The sequence below is a fragment of the Phyllobates terribilis genome, unplaced genomic scaffold (genome assembly GCF_046119375.1).
Source record: "Phyllobates terribilis strain yellow unplaced genomic scaffold, ASM4611937v1 Scaffold_5__5_contigs__length_657084704, whole genome shotgun sequence".
Classification (NCBI taxonomy): domain Eukaryota; kingdom Metazoa; phylum Chordata; class Amphibia; order Anura; family Dendrobatidae; genus Phyllobates; species Phyllobates terribilis.
Genome location: NW_027362765.1, coordinates 108,285,784 through 108,306,282, shown reverse-complemented (window position 1 = coordinate 108,306,282; position 20,499 = coordinate 108,285,784). Strand labels below are relative to the sequence as shown.

Sequence of the window (20,499 nt, the reverse complement as noted above, 5' to 3'; positions counted from 1 at the left end):
AAGTTTTGGAGCAGAAACTGAGGAAACTCTTCAAATTCTTCTCAAAAAATGCAAAACTCTTCAAAAACTTGGTGCTTCCGCTCAGTGTTTGCGTGCACACTGAGTTTTTCAGGGAGATTTCGGAGTAGGAACTGAGACAAAACTCTTCAAATTCCCCTCAAAAATGCAAAACTCCTCGCTTTCGCTCAGCGTCTAAGTGCACATGGAATTTTTTGGAGAAGAGTTGGAGCAGAAACCGAGAGGAAACTCTTCAAAACCTCCTCAAAAATGCAAAAAAGTTCTCAAAAACTTGGCTGTTCTACTGTGTTTATGTGCACAGAGTTTTTCAGGGAGGTTTTGTAGTAGAAATGAGAGGAAACTCTTCAAATTCTCTTCAAAAATGCAAAACTCCTCAAAAACTTTGTGGTTCTGCTCAGTTTCCTCAAAAAAAAAATCTGTAAAAAGGCTCTGTGTGAACACAGCCAACTTCAGCTCCAGAAACTGAACATAAAGGCTGACACCTCACAAACACGTGTATCAGCAGCTGCTGTCCTGGAGCCCTCCCACCCATGTGACCGATCACATGGTCATGACATCATTGCAGGTCCTTCATGCTAGTCGGATCTAGCATCTAGCATTAATAACAGCTATGTGTGGCCTTACAGTCCCATGACACTCCCCTATAATACCCCATAGGCAACAGCAGGGAGTCCAGGGGGGCAGCCATGAACCCCAGCGCAGCCGCCGAGGGATTTCCCACTGTTCAGTGTGAGTATAATGTGAGCGTGCAGGTTCCAGGGCGCCGCTCTGGGTACAAAGTGTTAAGTAGTTAACCCTGGAACATGGCTGCAGTTATAAGGAAGAATTGCTCCAGACTGATGCAATGTAACAAGGCAGCTCCCAGGGTGCAGAGTCTGTGTGCAGCAGGGCGGGTGATGGGAGACTGACAGCTACAGCTCTCTGGGGTCTGGATACAACGTATCTGTGTTATTACTGAAGTTTATACATGGATTTCCTAATATAATAGAGAAACATCAGGGTCTGATTCATCATTTATGTTTTTGTTTTTTAAAGCCACTTTTCTTTTTTTGTCTTGTGGTATTCATTGGCTTTTTTTTTTGCACCCGATTCTTCAAAATGCAGCACACGGTTTATACATTTTGCACCGTCATCAAATGATTTTAATTTATAATTTTTTTGTGCTAAAATTACACCAAAATGACTTGAGGGAGGAGGGGGGGGCGACATTTTCAACAAAATTTTGCAACTTTTTGAAAAGTCACAATTGATGAATCAGCTGAAAACATCTGAAAACCCCAAACTTTGCCTACAGTACCGAAAAAAAAATAAAAAATAAATATATATATATATATAATATATATTTATATATATATATATAAAACAGGCTTAAAAAAAGGAGCAAATGAAAAGAAGAAGGCGGAAATGTGGCAATGAATCAGACCCTTTTTTTGCACTTATTTAGAGCAAAAATGGTGCATGAGCCTTATAAAATGTCCTTCGTTTGTCTTCAACTGCACAAAAATAAAATTAGATTTGGAGTCGATTTCAATTTTGTTTTTCCACCTTTTTTTTGTTCACATAACGTTATTATTATAGCGCCATTTATTCCATTCTTCCCATTTGTGCCTTTTTTTAATGCTTTCGTCTGTTTTTTTTCTTCTTTTTCTTTTTGTTTTTATTCAGGGCTGTGTTTAGTCTTTCCAGGTGTTTTTGCCTTGTTCACCATTTTTGACAAGTTGCAAAATTTTCTGTGCAAATTTATTGCAGTCCATCCCCCTCTCCCCGGCAGAAATGATTGCTACATTTTGTAACTTTTTGCACACAAAAAAAGAAGTCACAAACAAATTTAAATAGAAAAAATAATTGTATTTGTACTTTGTGCAAAATTCATGAACTGCGGGCACAATTTTGAAGGATTTGGTGCAAAAAACAGCAATGAATAAAAGACATAAAAAGAAAAGTGACAAAAAAACTGTAAACGATGAATTTTCACATGTAAAGCACCATGGAATAAATGGCGCTATGATAATAAATAATAATAATTAGCTTATGGTACTAGAGTACAATGGCGCAAAAAGTGTTCGACACTTCGGAAAGTTGCAAATTAGGCTAAAACATCTGGGTAATAAAAACCATGCCCATAATGCTAAACAAAAATAAATAAATAAAATTCACTTAAAAAAGGCACAAATTAAATAAATAATTCTGTTTAATGACTGTACAAACTAATTCCTGATTCATCATTTGTGGGATTTTTACATTACTTTTCTTTTTTTTGTCTTGCGATAATCGTTGTCCTTTTTTATGCCAAATTTTTTAAAATGACACTCATGGATTTTACGCAAAATCATACATGCTTTTTATTTTTGTCTTTAACCTATTTTTTTTTGAGTTTTGAATGCAAAAAAAAATCACAAGTTCCGCTAAATTTTGCTAAAAGAAAAAAAAAAAATAGTGGCATACATAAAAATCAGTCAGGGAGTATGGGGGAAGGGGGAAGGGGGGCACTGATGTACATTTATGCAAAAAAAAAAATTTGCACATTTTGTAAAGTGCCAAATGATGAATAGGCCACAAACGGTCGAAAATCCAAAACCTCGACCGCAATGACAAACATAAAAAAAACAGGCGAATACATACTGAATAGATTGAAAAAAAGCCACAAAAAAGAATTTGCTGCAATTAAAAAAACGCAACGTGTGAACAAGCCCTTACTGAGTATATTTAGTTATAGCCATAAAAGCAATAATGATAATTGGGATTCTAGACTTCACCATATTCAGCAGCCAGGTCGTGTCTGGTTAGTAGATATAGTAATTGCTTTTCTATCATATTTAGTTTCAGGAGGGGCCACAGTGCTGGTGGAACTCACGGCTGACATACACATCTGTGGCCTCTGCAAGACCCAGTTCAATAACTTGGACGCTTTTGTGGCACATAAGCAGAGTGGCTGCCACCTTACCAGCGCCGCCACCGGAGGAGCGAGCACCGTACAGTTTGTATCAGCGGAAACAGTGACTCCATCTCAGACAGCGGCACGGACCATCACCTCGGAGACTCAGACCATCACCGGTGAGCAAATCCACCCAGGGAAGGGAATCCCTGATAGTGCGGAGAGGGGAAAACAAGAATGAGTTTCCATCCAGGAGCGGACACATCATTGGTGCAGTGAAACTGCATCGTCTACGTTTTACTTCCACTGATTCGATCTTGTGAGATTGTAACAAACACTCAGCTGCTGAGACATATTCCATCTCGATACATTTTCAGCTTCTGGGTGTAAACAGCAGTGTCCCCAGTCACTGACAGCAAGAAGAGGCCTTGAAAATGTTCCGGAATTTAAACACAATTTCTTCTTTGCTTTATTCACTGCTCTTTTTTCGGGATGTTTTATTGGAATTCTGATTTTAAGAGTCACGTGCAGTACAGACCAAAAGTTTGGACACACCTTCTCATTTAAAGATTTTTCTGTATTTTCATGACTTTGAAAATTGTACATTCACACTGAAGGCATCAAAACTATGAATTAACACATGTGGAATTATATACTTAACAAAAAAGTGTGAAACAACTGAAAATATGTCTTATATTCCAAGTTCTTCAAAGTAGCCACCTTTTGCTTTGATGACTGCTTTGCACACTCTTAGCATTCTCTTGATGAGCTTCAAGAGGTAGTCACCGGAAATGGTCTTCCAACAATCTTGAAGGAGTTCCCAGAGATGCTTAGCACTTGTTGGCCCTTTTGCCTTCACTCTGCAGTCCAGCTCACCCCAAACCATCTCGATTGGGTTCAGGTCTGGTGACTGTGGAGGCCAGGTCATCTGGTGTAGCACCCCATCACTCTCCTTCTTGGTCAAATAGCCCTTACACAGCCTGGAGGTGTGTTTGGGGTCATTGTCCTGTTGAAAAATAAATGATGGTCCAACTAAACGCCAACCGGATGGAATAGCATGCCGCTGCAAGATGCTGTGGTAGCCATGCTGGTTCAGTATGCCTTCAATATTGAATAAATCCCCAACAGTGTCACCAGCAAAGCACCCCCACACCATCACACCTCCTCCTCCATGCTTCACGGTGGGAACCAGGCATGTAGAGTCCATCCGTTCACCTTTTCTGCGTTACACAAAGACACGGTGGTTGGAACCAAAGATCTCAAATTTGGACTCATCAGACCAAAGCACAGATTTCGACTGGTCTAATGTCCATTCCTTGTGTTCTTTAGCCCAAACAAATCTCTTCTGCTTGTTGCCTGTCCTTAGCAGTGGTTTCGTAGCAGCTATTTTACCATGAAGGCCTGCTGCACAAAGTCTCCTCTTAACAGTTGTTGTAGAGATGTGTTTGCTGCTAGAACTCTGTGTGGCATTGACCTGGTCTCTAATCTGAGCTGCTGTTAACCTGCGATTTCTGAGGCTGGTGACTCGGATAAACTTATCCTCAGGAGCAGAGTTGACTCTTGGTCTTCCTTTCCTGGGGCGGTCCTCATGTGAGCCAGTTTCTTTGTAGCGTTTGATGGTTTTTGCAACTGCACTTGGGAACACATTCAAAGTTTTCCCGATTTTTCGGACTGACTGACCTTCATTTCTTAAAGTAATGATGGCCACTCGTTTTTCTTTACTTAGCTGCTTTTTTCTTGCCATAATACAAATTCTAACAGTCTATTCAGTAGGACTAGCAGCTGTGTATCCACCTGACTTCTGCACAACACAACTGATGGTCCCAACCCCATTTATAAGGCAAGAAATCCCACTTATTAAACCTGACAGGGCACACCTGTGAAGTGAAAACCATTTCCGGTGACTACCTCTTGAAGCTCATCAAGAGAATGCCAAGAGTGTGCAAAGCAGTCATCAAAGCAAAAGGTGGCTACTTTGAAGAACCTAGAATATGAGACATATTTTCAGTTGTTTCACACTTTTTTGTTAAGTATATAATTCCACATGTGGTAATTCATAGTTTTGATGCCTTCAGTGTGAATGTACAATTTTCATAGTCATGAAAATACAGAAAATCTTTAAATGAGAAGGTGTGTCCAAACTTTTGGTCTGTACTGTATAAGAAATCGGGAAAGTTGCGGGGGTGATGGACCCCCACTTTGAATGGTGAAGAGGTGCAGGGTTGGACGGGACCGTCTGGGGGGAGCACAGGTGGATTGGAGGTTTGTCAATAGTTGCAGTAAATCTTATCACTTACATTATATATTTTTCAGTTTCTGCTCCAGAATTTGTCTTTGAACACGGATATCAAACATTTTTACCGAGTGAAGGTCCAGCATCCCAAAGCGTCTCCATAGCCACAAAGTGTCGCTCCAGAAAAGTGTCTGCTTCCTTATCCCAGAAGAAACAAAGCTGCCATTACCAAGGTGATGGGGACTGATATAGGCCTGGGTTATATATTCCTTCCTTAGGGTATGTCCACATTGGCACATGTGCTGCAGATTATAATTCTACAGTGGTAAAATCTGTATCCTAATACAGTGGCAGCAAAATATTATCCACCACCTTGTGAAAAAACTTCTTCAATAAAAACAAACTCATGTACCTAGTGTCATGGCAGGAAAACAAAGTGTAAAATACTCACATTTTTGATGTGTTTTTATATATTTTTTTCCCATTCATTTGAAAGAGTGAGAAGTTGCAGATTTAAAAATACGCTTTGAAGGTTCAAATCTGCAAGGAAAAAATAAGCGGCGTGTGCAGAAGATCAGAGATCTCACTCATTTTGCTGGTACTGTAAAAAGCTGTTTTTTTCCCGCTGCAAAAACGCAACGTGTAAACAAGCCCTTACTGAGTGTATTAAATCCGCATCGTAATAAAGTCTCATCCACACACTGCGAAAAACATTTGGAATGAAAACTGACTTGTGGAGCAGATTTTACCAATTTGTTTTATTTTTTCCCTCAATATCTAGTCTGCGTCTGCTTTTTTTCATTTGTAATATGCCTGAAGAAGGAGCCTCTGTGCTCTGAAAGCTGGCATATATATATTTTTTTCTGGTTAGCCAATAAAGGTATCACACCAAGAATACTTTTGTCATTTTTGGGCATAAAAGTATTTACATTGATTTTTCTGGCTAACACGGTTCCACGATATAACTTTGTATTGTCCATCAAGAAATAGTCAGTAAATTAATGTACACTTTTTTTTCCGTTAACATCTCTAAATCTAGGCTGTCCGTTCAAGACCGCCTATGGAATGAAAGACATGGAGCGTCACCTGAGGACCCATACAGGTATTAGTGGAGAATGAGGTCAGACAAACCTTCATTTATCTTTTATTCTAACACTGGACACGTTTAACCATAGGCTGTCTTCACGCGGCTGTTTATCACATTTTTGCATCATACTATATAAAACCTTTGTGTTTGGCTGCTATTTGTGAAAATGGTGGCAAAAAACACTATATAACCAAAAGTAGCCTCAGGATGCTTTCATTTTTGTGTATGAAAAAACTGATCTTTTCCAACACTTCGTTCTGTTTTGTATTCTTTTTTGTTCCAACTTGTTTTCCGTTTAATCCGAATTTTGTTTTTGTTAAATGATTATTTTTTGTTGTATTTGTAATGTAGCAGGAATATGATCTATTCAACTCATTGACTTCTATGGCCTAAAAATGGCACTTACAGTGCATTGTGAAAGTATTTGGCCCCCTTGAACTGTTCTACCTTTTGCCACATTTCTGGCTTCAAACATAAAGATATAAACTTCAAGTTTTTTTGGGAGGAATCAACAACAAGTGGGACACAATCGTGAAGTGGAACGAAATTTATTGGATATCTTAAACTTTTTTAACAAATTAAAAACTGAAAAGTGGGACGTGCAATATTATTCGGCCCCCTTGAGTTAATACTTTGTAGTGCCACATTTTTCTGTGATTACAGCTGCAAGTCGCTTGGGGTATGTCTCTATCAGTTTTGCACATCAAGAGGCGGAAATTCTTGCCCATTCTTCCTTGCAAAACAGTTCGAGCTCAGTGAGGTTGGATGGAGGGCGTTTGTGAACAGCAGTTTTCAGCTCTTTCCACAGATTCTCGATTGGATTCAGGTCTGGACTTTGACTTGGCGATTCTAACACCTGGATACGTTTATTTTTGAACCATTCCAGTGTAGATTTTGCTTTATGTTTGGGATCATTGTCTTGTTGGAAGATAAATCTCCGTCCCAGTCTCAGGTCTTTTGCAGACTCCAACAGGTTTACTTCCAGAATGGTCCTGTATTTGGCTCCGTCCATCTTCCCATCAATTTTAACCATCTTCCCTCTCTCTGCTGAAGTAAAGCAATCCCAAACCATGATGCTGCCACCACCATGTTTGACAGTGGGGATAGTGTTTTGAGGGTGATGAGCTGTGTTGCTTTTACGCCAAACATATCGTTTTACATTGTGGACAAAAAGTTCGATTTTGATTTCATCTGACCAGAGCACCTTATTCCACATGTTTGGTGTGTCTCCCAAGTGGCTTGTGGCAAACTTCAAACAAGACTTTTTATGGATATCTTTGAGAAATGGCTTTCTTCTTGCCACTCTTCCATAAAGGCCAGATTTGTGCAGTGTAAGACTGATTGTTGTCCTATGGACAGATTCTCCCACCTCAGATGTAGATCTCTGCAGTTCATCCAGAGTGATCATGGGCCTTTTGGCAGCATCTCTGATCAGTCTTCTCCTTGGTCGAGATGAAAGTTTAGAGGGACGGCCGGGTCTTGGTAGATTTGCAGAGGTCTGATACTCCTTCCATTTCAATATGATCGCTTGCACAGTGCTCCTTGAGATGTTTAAAACTTGGGAAATCTTTTTGTATCCAAATCCGGCTTTAAACTTCACCACAACAGTATCTCGGACCTGCCTGGTGTGTTCCTTGGTCTTCATAATGCTCTCTGCACTTGAAACAGAACCCTGAGACTATCACAGAGCAGGTGCATTTATACAGAGACTTGATTACACACAGGTGGATTCTATTTATCATTACCAGTCATTTAGGACAACATTGGATCATTCAGAGATCCTCGCTGAACTTCTGCACTGAAAGTAAAGGGGCCGAATAATATTGCACGCCCCACTTTTCAGTTTTTAATTTGTTAAAAAAATTTAAAATATCCAATAAATTTCGTTCCACTTCACGATTGTGTCCCACTTGTTGTTGATTCTTCCCCCAAAAATTTGAATTTTATATCTTTATGTTTGAAGCCAGAAATGTGGCAAAAGGTAGAAAAGTTCAAGGGGGCCAAATACTTTCACAAGGCACTGTATACATATCTAGAGGCAGACATTGAAAAAAAAAAAGCAAATGCACATTTAACAAAGGGAATTGTGAGTAAAAACATATGATTACCAGCGCAAAAATATTATTATGGATCTGTAATACGTAAGTGTGAAAGGGGTTTGGCTACTATCTCTAGACACAAAATGCCAGTCCCCCTCTACACTGGGTCCACAAATCAACCTGATGGCCGCCAGCTACTGGACGCTAAAGACCCCCATACACATTAGACTAATGTTAGCTGAACCCACCGATATCCGTGGGTTTGGCCGAGTGACTGTGTATGGGGACACCGGCTGACTAATCATAGGGAAAGATATTGGTCGGACACGTCCGATTGCGGACTGCTGATCGCATTGTTCTCCTGCAGATAAGCCACTGGATGAGGGGTCATTTGGCGGGAACCCAAAAGCAGTCGGCCAAACGAGCACTCTTGTGTATGGGAGAGTCTGCCGAAAAGCATCGTTCAGCCCATAGGCATCTACAGTAATGTGTATGGCCGGCTTAACTCCCCTACATTATATAGTCTCTCCGATATATGTATTATCAGTTTCCTTCCTTGTATAAGTAGGAGAAATCCATCCACATAGCAGAGAAGCACCAAGAAATTCCATCTCCCTGCTGGTTCCACACTAGCCCATCCTCGGGTCCAGGCCATTTTCTGGTAGACGGTGGGCCTGATTCATTATTACATTTGTGGGGTTTTTTTTGTCAAATTTTTTTTTCATTTTTCCATCTATTTTTGCACCTTATTTTTCTTTTAATTTGCACCTTTTTTTTTTTTTAGAAAACTCCACTTTCTATATGTTCACCTATTATTATTTTTTTATGTTTGCCATTATGGCCGTGGTTTAGGATCTCCATATGTTTTCAGTTGATTCATCAATTGCCACTTTTAAAAAGTTGCAAAATTTGTTGCAAATGTGCTCCAATTACCCCCCCCCCGGAGAGATTTTACACACGCTAGTTATTTTGGTGCAAATTCTGCGCTATTTTACGAAACGTGACTTTTTGCACTTTAAAGTTACAAAACTGATCCATTATTTTTACTTTGTGCAAAATTATTGAACCTCGTGCACCACTTTGAAGAATTTGGTGCAAAAAAAACGGCAATGAGTGCCACAAGACAAGAAATGAAAAGTGACTTAAAAATGCAAATGATGAATTGGGGCCTATGTGTGATCCGTCGTAGTTAGTTACGTGCTAGTAGAGAATGCGATGTCCTCAGGGATCAGAAACCTCCTGCTGACAAAGGCAAATAAAGTAATAAATATATAGAAGAATTGGCATAAATCTCTCATTCCATCGTTTGTCTCATTTGCCCTCAGGAGCCAAACCACACAAGTGTGAGACTTGCGGGAAGTGCTTCAGCCGGAAGGATAAGCTAAAGACGCACATGCGATCGCACACCGGAGAGAAGCCGTATAAATGTAAGGAGTGCGACTACAGTGCGGCAGACAGTAGCAGCCTCTGCAAACACCAGCGTATTCACACAGACGAGCGCCCCTTCAAGTGCCAGATCTGCCCGTATGCCAGCCGCAACTCTAGCCAGCTGACTGTACATCTGCGCTCACACACAGGTAAGAGCCTCTATGTAAACTGAAGGTTCAGCTCTCAGTGTATAGTCGACAGCTGCTTAAAGACTAACCATCATTGTAATTTTCTTTCATAAATCAATAGTGCATGTGAAAATAAGAAACTTGGTAATACTGTATATCTTATTAGAGAAATCCGATTCTTTCTCCTCCTGGACTGATCATTCATTCTCAAAATTCTCAAATCACGTATGAAATCTGTCTTATATAATTTTCCCATTTCTAAGAAATCAGATAACAGTTGGTGCTCATAAAGTTCTATGGAGGGGGAGGCGCTAGAGGCAGAGATAGACTTTACACTGCACGTTCTCCTAAAACGACAGTTAAAAATTAAATAATAATTCCCGAAAATAAACTGCCACAAGGAAAGTTTTTTAAAAAATTAGCAGGTTACCTTTAAGGGGCTCTATTGTGAGATGCATATATAACAAATACATCGAATAGGTGGCAAAAGTCTGCTGGTTGGGGGCCCTACTGGCACGAGAAGACAGGGTGATGCCTTGTTCCTTCTCGCTGAAACCATAATTGAGAGGAACCACATGATTGCACTGGACAGCTGCTCTATGTATGTCTATGGGATTGTTGGACAGAGATTGTGCTATCCTCGGCTCAGCCTTAGTCTCACAGATGCTGAGTATATGTACCAGTCAATTTTTTGCAGTTGCCAATGGGCAGCAGACTACAGATAGCCTTGAAGGGGTTGTCCAGGCTTGTGGTACAAGTCTGAAGTTACTCTATGAGACTGCAGACTTCTGAATCCTCACAGTACCCGCTGTCAGGATTCTCCGGTGCTGGCGCTGGGAGCGGGCAGTCATGTGAACGCAAGTATGCAATTTGCATACTTCCAGCCACATTACGACTAGACTTGTCCTGCCTCAATCAATTCACTTGTATTGACCGAGACCGTGCATGTCTAGTCGGCATGTGACCTCATGTATGCAAATCACACACTTGCGGTCACGTGCCTGCTCGCTCCTGATGCTGGCATTGAAGAATCCTGACAGTGCATGCATAGAGTGACTGCAGATTTGTACCCCAAGCCTGGACAACCATCTAAAGCAAGCACCTTCCTAGCAGGGGAGATAAATGTGAATATTCCAATATTTTTTTACACTTGTCACTAGAGATGAGCAAACCCCAGACACCATATGTGACTGATATCAGGCGCTCCTCTTATAACACTGCTGCCCTGTTATTAACTAAACACTTTAGGATCCTTTTAAGCTCCTGTAATTCTGCCCCTTGGCTGGGACCATCAGGCCCCTTATTTGCATGTCATCATGATTGTATATAATGCTAATCCTGACTGCTTAGCACCTTCACGTCGGGTCAGTCTTTAGTCAGTAATTCTGTATTATGGAGCGCTGCAGTTTAATATACCCATATACCACATTTATAGGATGCTGTCTGCTCTTACATTTATCATCCCTAAAAAAATAAAAAACAAGAAAAGCGCTAAATGAGCACAAGCCCTGTAGGAAGTAAATAGTAATAGTATATGTAACTAACATAGGGTAACCAGTTAACACCATTTTGCTTAAAAAACGTAAAAGCCATCCCACCACAACAAGGTGTACCCAATCGGGACGGTCCTATGATGTCTTTAGTATTAAAGCCTTACCTTGTGTCAACTAACCTCAATGTGAATAAGGGCAGAGCAGGACCCCCCAAAAAATAAAAAATATCTGAATAATATTCCCATTTTTCCATTGATGCCGCCACCATGTCCATGAGGTCCATTGATGGCTATGGTAGGTCTCTTAAGATTAGCATTTCCGTAAATGCCCGGTACCCGCTAGCACATAATCCAGCTTTTCTGAACTGAAACACATACACTTGTTAATAGAACTTTTAGTTTTATCTTTTGCAAACTCCTTAATATAAAAAGCTGCAGGCAGGAAAGAGTTAAACTGTTAGAAGAAATTGCATTAAACATTGCAGAAACTGTTCATCGAAATTTTCCATATTTTTTTTTTTTAGGGGAAGTAAACCACTTAGATGGCACATATATACATTTATATCTACCCCCCTGATCTGAGGAGGATAATAATCTAAATGCATATTGATGTGCGCCTGATCTGCATAGCGAAGCTTTTAGTGCGATTAAGTGTGAAATTCAGCAGAACATCCCCCGAATGCAGCGAGCGCACTGTTTACTGGGCTGAGATATTCTTCATTATTAGATGAATACATTTCAGGGATAAAAACAAAAGGAAAAAAAAAAAAGTTAAAATGTAAAGGAAAACAGTAAATTGGTCTCCTACTGATATCTTAATTAAATGCACTTTGAATATATATAGAGGAAAGCGCAGGATCAAAACAGCCATCAGTTATACAGCAGCAGAGTCTGCGGGGGGGTTAATTGTTTACTCCGCCAAAATTACCTAAATCCAATTTATATCAGATTCCATAAAACCGCTCACCAAGTTCACTGGATCTGAGAAGGTCGTCTCCCCGAGAACAGTCCCCTATAAATGAATTTCTTAGGGTGCTTTCACATTGCGTTTTGGCACTTGTTCGGTGGCCCTGTCGGGGCTTTTGTCCAAAACCCTCGAAAAATGGGATTCGGACATATGCGCTGACGGGGCCATAGACTATAATGGTGGCGGCCGAGCAAACGTCAGCTCTGACGTGCATCATTTTCAGGCATGTACACCTACTGGAGGCGGACTCCAAGACGTAGTAGACTGCATCTGGGTGTACGCCTCCAGTAGGTGTATATACCCGAAAATGATGCACGTAACAGAGCATGTTCGCTTTGTCGGCACCATTATGGTCTATGGCCCTGTTGCCATATATGTCCGAATCCCATTTTGCGGGGGTTTGGACATAAGCCCCAACTGGGCCACTGAACGGGTGCCAAAACGCAATGTGAAAGCACCCTCACTCTGGGCAGGAAGGCTAATAGATGGTTTCTCCATGTCAATAAAGACTAAGAAGGCCTCAGCTATGATTGCTTGGCTCTCTATGCAGAGAGCTTAGTGAGCCACTGTCTGACCCCTCTGGCATCGGCTTATCAGCCTGTAGAACTGAAAATCAAGGCGAATAAATTCACACTGCCCAATCATTATCTCTAGAGTCGAACGCCAATTGATTCATACAATCTGGTCTATTGGTGTAATCTGTGGCTGCTGGACGGTAGAACCACTCGCTTACCTGATGGCATCCGCCTTTCCTCTTTGATTAGCTGGCCTAGTGCGACATTACATGCAGGTTAGCTAATCAAAAGAAGAACCTTGGATGTTGTCGGGTAAGGGGCGATTCTCACAGTTCCTGTCCTGATCACTGTTGTGGATGATGGACCAGGTTCAGGAGAGATTCTGGAGGCTCCCATACCTATTATTCAAAGTAAATCCGATTCTTGTGGACTAGATAGGGAATCCTCTTACAGGAGTCCCCTCTCTGATTTTGCGCCTCATTGTCAGATTATGTTTTTCATTGATTGTTTTCTTTGGAACCTTTTGACTATGTTCACACGCAGCGTTTTTGCTAAGTTTTTTTCTGCAAGCAAAACCTACTTTCATTTGCTGCTTTTTTGCTGCATTTTTTCTGCGCAGATTACATTGTCTACAGTACATGTTTAAAACAATTAGTTTTATTCACCAAAAATGTCTTTACATTTTTGTAAGCGTTTTTTTCACTTTCTCATTGCTTTCTATGGGTGAAAAAAATGCTGCAAAAACGCTGAAAGAATTGACATGCTGCAGATTTAAAAAAACACTGCAATTCTAAAATTTAGTCAGGAAAATAAAAAACAAGCTAGATATTTCTGAGATCTCACGGCTTTTGCTGGTGCTGTAAAAAGCAGTTTTAAATTGCATAAAAAACGCTGCAAAATTGCAGTGTGAGAACACAGCCTTACTGTGTGTCTTGATATTAAAGTTAGGTGTTGCCCCATTTAGAATTGTGTTATATCCATTTTATAAGATTTAGAGCTTGGGTGCTTGTAGAATATAGATATGATTTAGCACTGAGGCTCAAATTCCATGTGCCTTTGGCATAATATCATGAGACTTCTTATTAAAGTTAAGGTTTGATCAGAAAATAGCCTATTGTTTTAAATCAGGTTTTTGCGTTAAATGTTTTTTTTGTTTTGGCAATGATGTATCATGATCTGTATTAAAAATAAAATATCGAAAGCTTGCAATTTTCACACTGACCACTGGGGATTTTTTAGACTTTAACTTACTGTTGTTTCAGGAAACAACACATGTACATTAGCAACAAAGAACAGACTCTTTTATATTGAAGCAACTAATGAGCGTGTGCAAAGGTCATTGTGAAAGGATGGGCTGCAGAGTCAGCTGTGCTGTTGTGATTGGTGGATCCTGGATTGTCAGCTGTGTATAAATGTTTTACCTGTTATTGTACTCCTGCTTCTGATAAGGAAACTGCTGTAAACTCTTCCTGAAAGGACAGAATATTAGAGCCTAAAATAGCCGCAGTGGTTAGCGTGAAAACTGCATGTGTAACACAGAAAACAGATTTAACAATAGGTCATTTTCTGATGATCGCTTACCTTTAAAGGGGTTGTCCGAAACCTAACTGAATCTAATATTAATCTCTATCTATATTAGCACTTTTCTAATACACTGTGTGCAGAATTATTAGGCAAATGCGTATTTTGATCACTTTGATACTTTTTATACATGTTGTCCTACTCCAAGCTGCATAGGCTTGAGAGCCAACTACCAATTAAGTAAATCTGGTGATGTGCATCTCTGTAATGAGGAGGGGTGTTGACTAATGACATCAACACCCTATATACGGTGTGCTTAATTATTAGGCAACTTCCTTTCCTTTGGCAAAATGGGTCAGAAGAGAGATTTGACGGGCTCTGAAAAGTCCAAAATTGTGAGATGTCTTGCAGAGGAATGCAGCAGTCTTGAAATTTCCAAACTTTTGAAGCGTGATCACCGAACAATCAAGCGTTTCATGGCAAATAGCCAACAGGGTCGCAAGAAACGTGTTGGCCAAAAAAGGCGCAAAATAACTGCCCATGAATTGAGGAAAATCAAGCATGAAGCTGCCAAGATGCCATTCGCCACCAGTTTTGCCATATTTCAGAGCTGCAACGTTACTGGAGTATCAAAAAGCACAAGGTGTGCAATACTCAGGGACATGGTCAAGGTAAGGAAGGCTGAAAAACGACCACCTATGAACAAGAAACATAAGATAAAACGTCAAGAATGGGCCAAGAAATATCTTAAGACTGATTTTTCAAAGGTTTTATGGACTGATGAAATGAGAGTGACTCTTGATGGGCCAGAGGCTAGATCAATAAAGGGCAGAGAGCTCCACTCCGACGCCAGCAAGGTGGAGGTGGGGTACTGGTATGGGCTGGTATCATCAAAGATGAACTTGTGGGACCTTTTTGGGTTGAGGATGGAGTGAAGCTCAACTTCCAGACCTACTGCCTGTTTCTGGATGACAACTTCTTCAAGCAGTGGTACAGGAAGAAGTCGGTATCGTTCAAGAAAAACATGATTTTCACGCAGGACAATGCTCCATCACATGCATCCAACTACTCCACAGCGTGGCTGGCCAGTAAAGGTCTAAAAGAAGGAAAAATAATGACATGGTCCCCTTGTGCACCTGATCTGAACCCCATAGAGAACCTGTGGTCCATCATAAAATGTGAGATCTACAGGGAGGGAAAACAGTACACCTCTCGGAACAGTGTCTGGGAGGCTGTGGCGGCTGCTGCACGCAATGTTGATCGAAAACAGATCAAGCAACTGACAATCTATGGATGGAAGGCTGTTGAGTGTCATCATAAAGAAAGGTGGCTATATTGATCACTAATTTTTTTGGTTTTTGTTTTTGCATGTCAGAAATGTTTATTTCTAAATTTTGTGCACTGATATTGGTTTACCTGGTGAAAATAAACAAGTGAGATGAGATTATATTGGGTTTTTATTAAGTTGCCTAATAATTCTGCACAGTAATAGTTACCTGCACAAACAGATATCCTCCTAAGATAGCCAAATCTAAAAAAAAAAACACTCCAACCTCCAAAAATATTAAGCTTGGATATTGATGAGTCTTTGGGTTGATTGAGAACATAGTTGTTGATCAATAATAAAAATAATCTTCTAAAATACAACTTGCCTAATAATTCTGCACACAGTGTATACTTCAATTAAAAAAATCCCTACTTTCCCTCTCTACTTCCTATCTGTTTTGGATTTTTTTACATTTCATTTGAGTTTTCCAGCATGCTCTGGGGATTCTCAAGCAAGTCGTGAAAGTTGTCATCAGGGGACGGGGCTGCGGTCACTTCCACAGCTGCTGTACCCACCCTGATACAGATCGTCATCAGGGACGATCCTTTCGGGGGCTGGGCTAGTCTCTGCTATACTGAGCATGCGTTGGTTGTCAATTCCACCAAACGCTCAGTATGCTGTCCCTGCTCACCGCTGTGTTACAACTGCGCACTGACAGTGCACTCCCTCGCCAGCTCTAAAGAGAAGTAATGAGCCGGCAATAGAGTGCTATATAACTGGCTTGTCAATGACAGTGCGCTTCTTTTCTGGCTATAAAGAGAAGTGACATGCTTGCCGGCTCTAGAAATAGATTCACTGATGAAGCGGACAGGATGTCCGTGAAATGCGTTTGATCATAGCTTGTTATAATAAATGTTGTTTATTAAAATATAATAACATTTTGACACCCGATCCTTACTTATACGGAGAAGCGCGGATATCAAGGCACCTATATTTTTTCTCATCCACGTGTTGATGCTTGCCGGCTCATCACTTCTCTTTAGAGCCGGCAAAGGAGCGCACTATCAGTGACAAGCCAGCAATATAGCAGCCTCTTGCAGGTTCATCGCTTCTCTTTAGAGCCAACAAAGGAGCGCACTGTTAGTGACAGGTCAGCAATATAGCTGTCTCTTGCAGGTTCATCGCTTCTCTTTAGAGCCAACAAAGGAGCGCACTGTTAGTGACAGGTCAGCAATATAGCTGTCTCTTGTAGGCTTGTCACTTCTCTTTAGAGCCGGCAAAGGAGCACACTGTTAGTGCGAAATTGAAGTAGCGCACTGTTAGTGCACAATTGAAGTAGCGCAGTGGTAAGCAAGGACAACATACTGAAGATGCTTCATTATTGACAACCTGCGCATGCTCAGTACAGTACTGAGATTATCCCAGTCCCTGAAACAGTCGTCCCTGATGATGGTTCGATTTAGGGTGGGGACAGCAGTGGTGACAGTGATGCCTCATTTGAGAATCCCCAGTGCATGTTGAGAAACTCAAACGAAACGTTATCAGATGTAAGAAAAAAAAAAAACACTGATAGGAAGTAATAGTAGAGAAGGAACGGGAAGGATTTTTTAATCGAAGTATATTAGAAAAGTGCTTAGTTTTTACATTATATGGATAGGAATGTGGAAATCATATTAAATTCAGTTAGGTTTCAGACATCCCCTTTAATGTATGATTTATGCAAAGGACACAAGTGGTCTTGTGAGTGCCATCTTTATCAGGACGGAGCGCCTCTTGTTTTAAGCAGTAAACCTGTGAGTTGCACTTTTATAAATCACACAATGGGTATTTTAGAAATAAAACACCAATGTACAATATAGTCCAATATTAGTTTTAGAATTTAAGTCATTTGCACATTCCTCCCTTCTGTTCTCTTGTATTTTAGGAGATGCGCCTTTTCACTGTATCCTCTGTAACTCCAAGTTTAAGATCAACTCTGACTTGAAGAGACACATGCGAGTCCACACAGGGGAGAAGCCGTACCGTTGCGAGTTCTGTGATTTCTATTGTGCGATGAAGGGGAATTTGAAGTCCCACATACGGATGAAGCACAACACAGAAAGCACGTTTAAGTGCGATCAGTGTGAGTTTCATTGTGGCAGCAAAGCAGATCTACGGCAACATTTACGCTCCCACTTACCGGAGCAACCAGTTAAATGCCTTGAGTGCAGTTATTCCTGCGCCAGCAGAGCTGCTTTAAAGGTCCACGAGCGGATTCACTCCAATGACCGACCGTTTAAATGCCACTTCTGCAAATTCGATACAAAGCAGCGCAGTAATCTGACTACCCACATTAAAAAAGTCCATGGAGACCAAATCAAAGAAAAGTCTGATCCACAAAAGACAGAAGGAAATTTTCAAAGGCAGTCCACAGCACGGAAAAACAACAAAGTGGAAGCCAAGAAAACCTTTAAGTGTGACCTTTGTGACGCTTCATTTGTCAGAGAGGACTCTTTGCGCAGTCACAAGAAACAACATAACGAATACATCATACAGAAGAACCAATCCTTGTCTGTCCTGCAGATTTCAATCGATCCGTCGAGAGAGATTGGCGATCAGATGGCTGAGAGCCCTTCCAAGGTCAATCCAGAAATGACGTTCACAACGGGGAAAGTCAATGTAGGGCAAAGGCTTCAAGACAAAGACCATACAGAGACTTGTTTGGAAAATGCCTCAAATCCAGATAGGAAAATGACAAACAACCAGCTCCAGATGTTGAGTCGTGTCAATTTAATGGCATCTCCTCCGATGAGGGCCTCTCAAAGTAATGACGTAGAGATGGCCATACCTATCTCACCAGTCCAGGCTGATAGTGACCTGATAAATAAGGAACTAATAGGGAATGATGCAGACCACAGTCAAGGATCCCCAGCCAGCCCAACTTTTATCAGTGCGGCAGGCATGACCTGCTCGGACCTGGAGGGACTCAATGTCTTAATTCAAGAACAGTCAGTTGACGTGACTGTGGTTAGGGTTGGAGATGGAGACTCTGGTGCACCCAACTCTACATCCTCCCCGCATTATCCATCACCTCCAGCAGACCCGCCCAAAGAAAAGTACATTATTATCCAGGACGATGAAAGGCCTGATGTCCTGTGCCCTGCGGACGCCATACCCGACTGACTGGATGTACCTTAGAAGATAGAGACTGTTATGTAAAAACTATACACAGGCACATAATGTTCTACATACAAGGTCATCAGCCTGTGTGAATCACACACTCTTTAAGATGTTCTGGATAGAGATGAATGCTGATTTTCTGAGCAGTGAGCAGCCAGTGTCCTGGGTAAACTGGAGTGACCACACCAATACCTTTTACCAAGTCCAAATCTTTCCCTATCCTGCCCCCCGCCAGCTTACACCAACATACAAGTAGCTCCTTCTAATTTACATCTACAACTGGAAAGTGAAGAGTGGCGCCAGTTCCATACAGCAGGTCCAGCCTTACATGTGTTCTGCATAATAAATGGTCAGGTTTGTTCTAGGTCTTTGTCTGGGAACAGAATTATTAATGAACACACAGTTGAGAAGATTTGTTGATTCTGTTTCAAATTGTGCCAAAAGAATAGTAGTCAGCATACACCAAATTTTAGACAGTTTTTCCACTAACTTAGTTTTGCACAATGGCTATAAAGTTAGAATGCACCAGTTTTACAAAAGATCGGCACCATTCCTTGGCACAATATTAGTTTCAATGTATGCCAGTCATGAGGTGGCATAATGAAGATGAAAGTCTAACATTTCTGATGGGCTGTGCCACATTTCTAGGCCACGTGTATGTTTGGAGTAAATTTACTGCAATATGGTACTATCTTCACTTGTTATTAAGGTTATGGAGTCTGTATAGGTCCCCATCCAAAATGGATAGTTGTGGGCCGAACAGTCATTTGGCTTACAGCCTTCTCTAAAGACTCCCCCATATACAGGAACACTCGACCTGGCGTTCCTGTGAGCTCTATAAGAGAGCCACGGCCAGACTCCTCCGGCTGCAGCTTATCTTCAAGGAGAAGAAAAAGATCGCTGGTTGAAATCCGATGGGCCGGACCTCTCCTGACATCATCTGTCCGAGGAGAGTCAGGAGGGCCCCATGTACTTTATGCTGTCGGCTAATCTGGCTGATATCCAAGGGTTGAGCTGACTTTAGCCTAGTGGGCTAATCGGCAATTACTTTTCCTAAGGGGCCACATGAGAGACCGTGACTGTTGTGGAGGGCCAAACCAATAGGCTAAAATTAATTCTGCTCAATATTAATATATGTCATTGCGTCTGCTGTCTGAGTCGCAAATGAAGAATGATAGAAAAAAGAGCCGTACCGCCCTCCTCCTCCAGTATATTCACTGTTATTTGCATCCTGAGGATGCAGATAGCGGTGATGTTAGGATTAGGGCTTGGTGTGGGTCGTGGGCTACTGTTTTCAGCCCTTTGGCTTTCTTGGTTGTCTTTGCCTTGGTCTAGTGTGTATGTGGGCCTGAATACTATTAACATTTCCCACCTTCGATTACTGTAGAGGGTTTCTGTCTTTAGAGCAAGTTGTTTGCAGACACTGAAACTACAGAGCGTGCTAGGAGAATTCATCTCTTAAGCCTGCAGAATTGTAAGTTCAGCTCTGGAGTATAATACACACTCCAACACAGTACTGTGCCAAGAGGGAGGTGAGGTGCAAACAACCAAAGTAGGTGCACAAAGCTGTACTGGCCCCAACTCCAGATGACACAGTAGATATATTATACTTATTAATTCTTTTAAATCTCTGTAGTTTCAATCCAGGGAGATTTTTGGCAGCACCACAGAAAAAAATCCAACTCGATATTAGATGGCTATTAATTGGCTACCAATAAATGATAGTAGAGTTATAGTTTTTTTACAGATCTGCTGCACAACCGCAGCACA

At 41.2% G+C, this 20,499-nt stretch overlaps 1 protein-coding gene across 1 annotated transcript; it reads left to right on the top strand.

Annotated features, from left to right (window-relative positions):
• Window positions 1-547: 547 nt before the first annotated feature.
• On the top strand, window positions 548-19,093 carry ZFP64 (ZFP64 zinc finger protein). The gene is made up of 6 exons (XM_073682740.1): window positions 548-747; window positions 2,839-3,072; window positions 5,207-5,359; window positions 6,166-6,228; window positions 9,578-9,829; window positions 17,495-19,093. Exons 1-6 carry the CDS (start codon window positions 705-707, stop codon window positions 18,730-18,732), a joined length of 1,983 nt encoding a protein of 660 aa, XP_073538841.1. The 5' UTR covers window positions 548-704; the 3' UTR covers window positions 18,733-19,093.
• The last annotated feature ends 1,406 nt before the right edge of the window (window positions 19,094-20,499 follow it).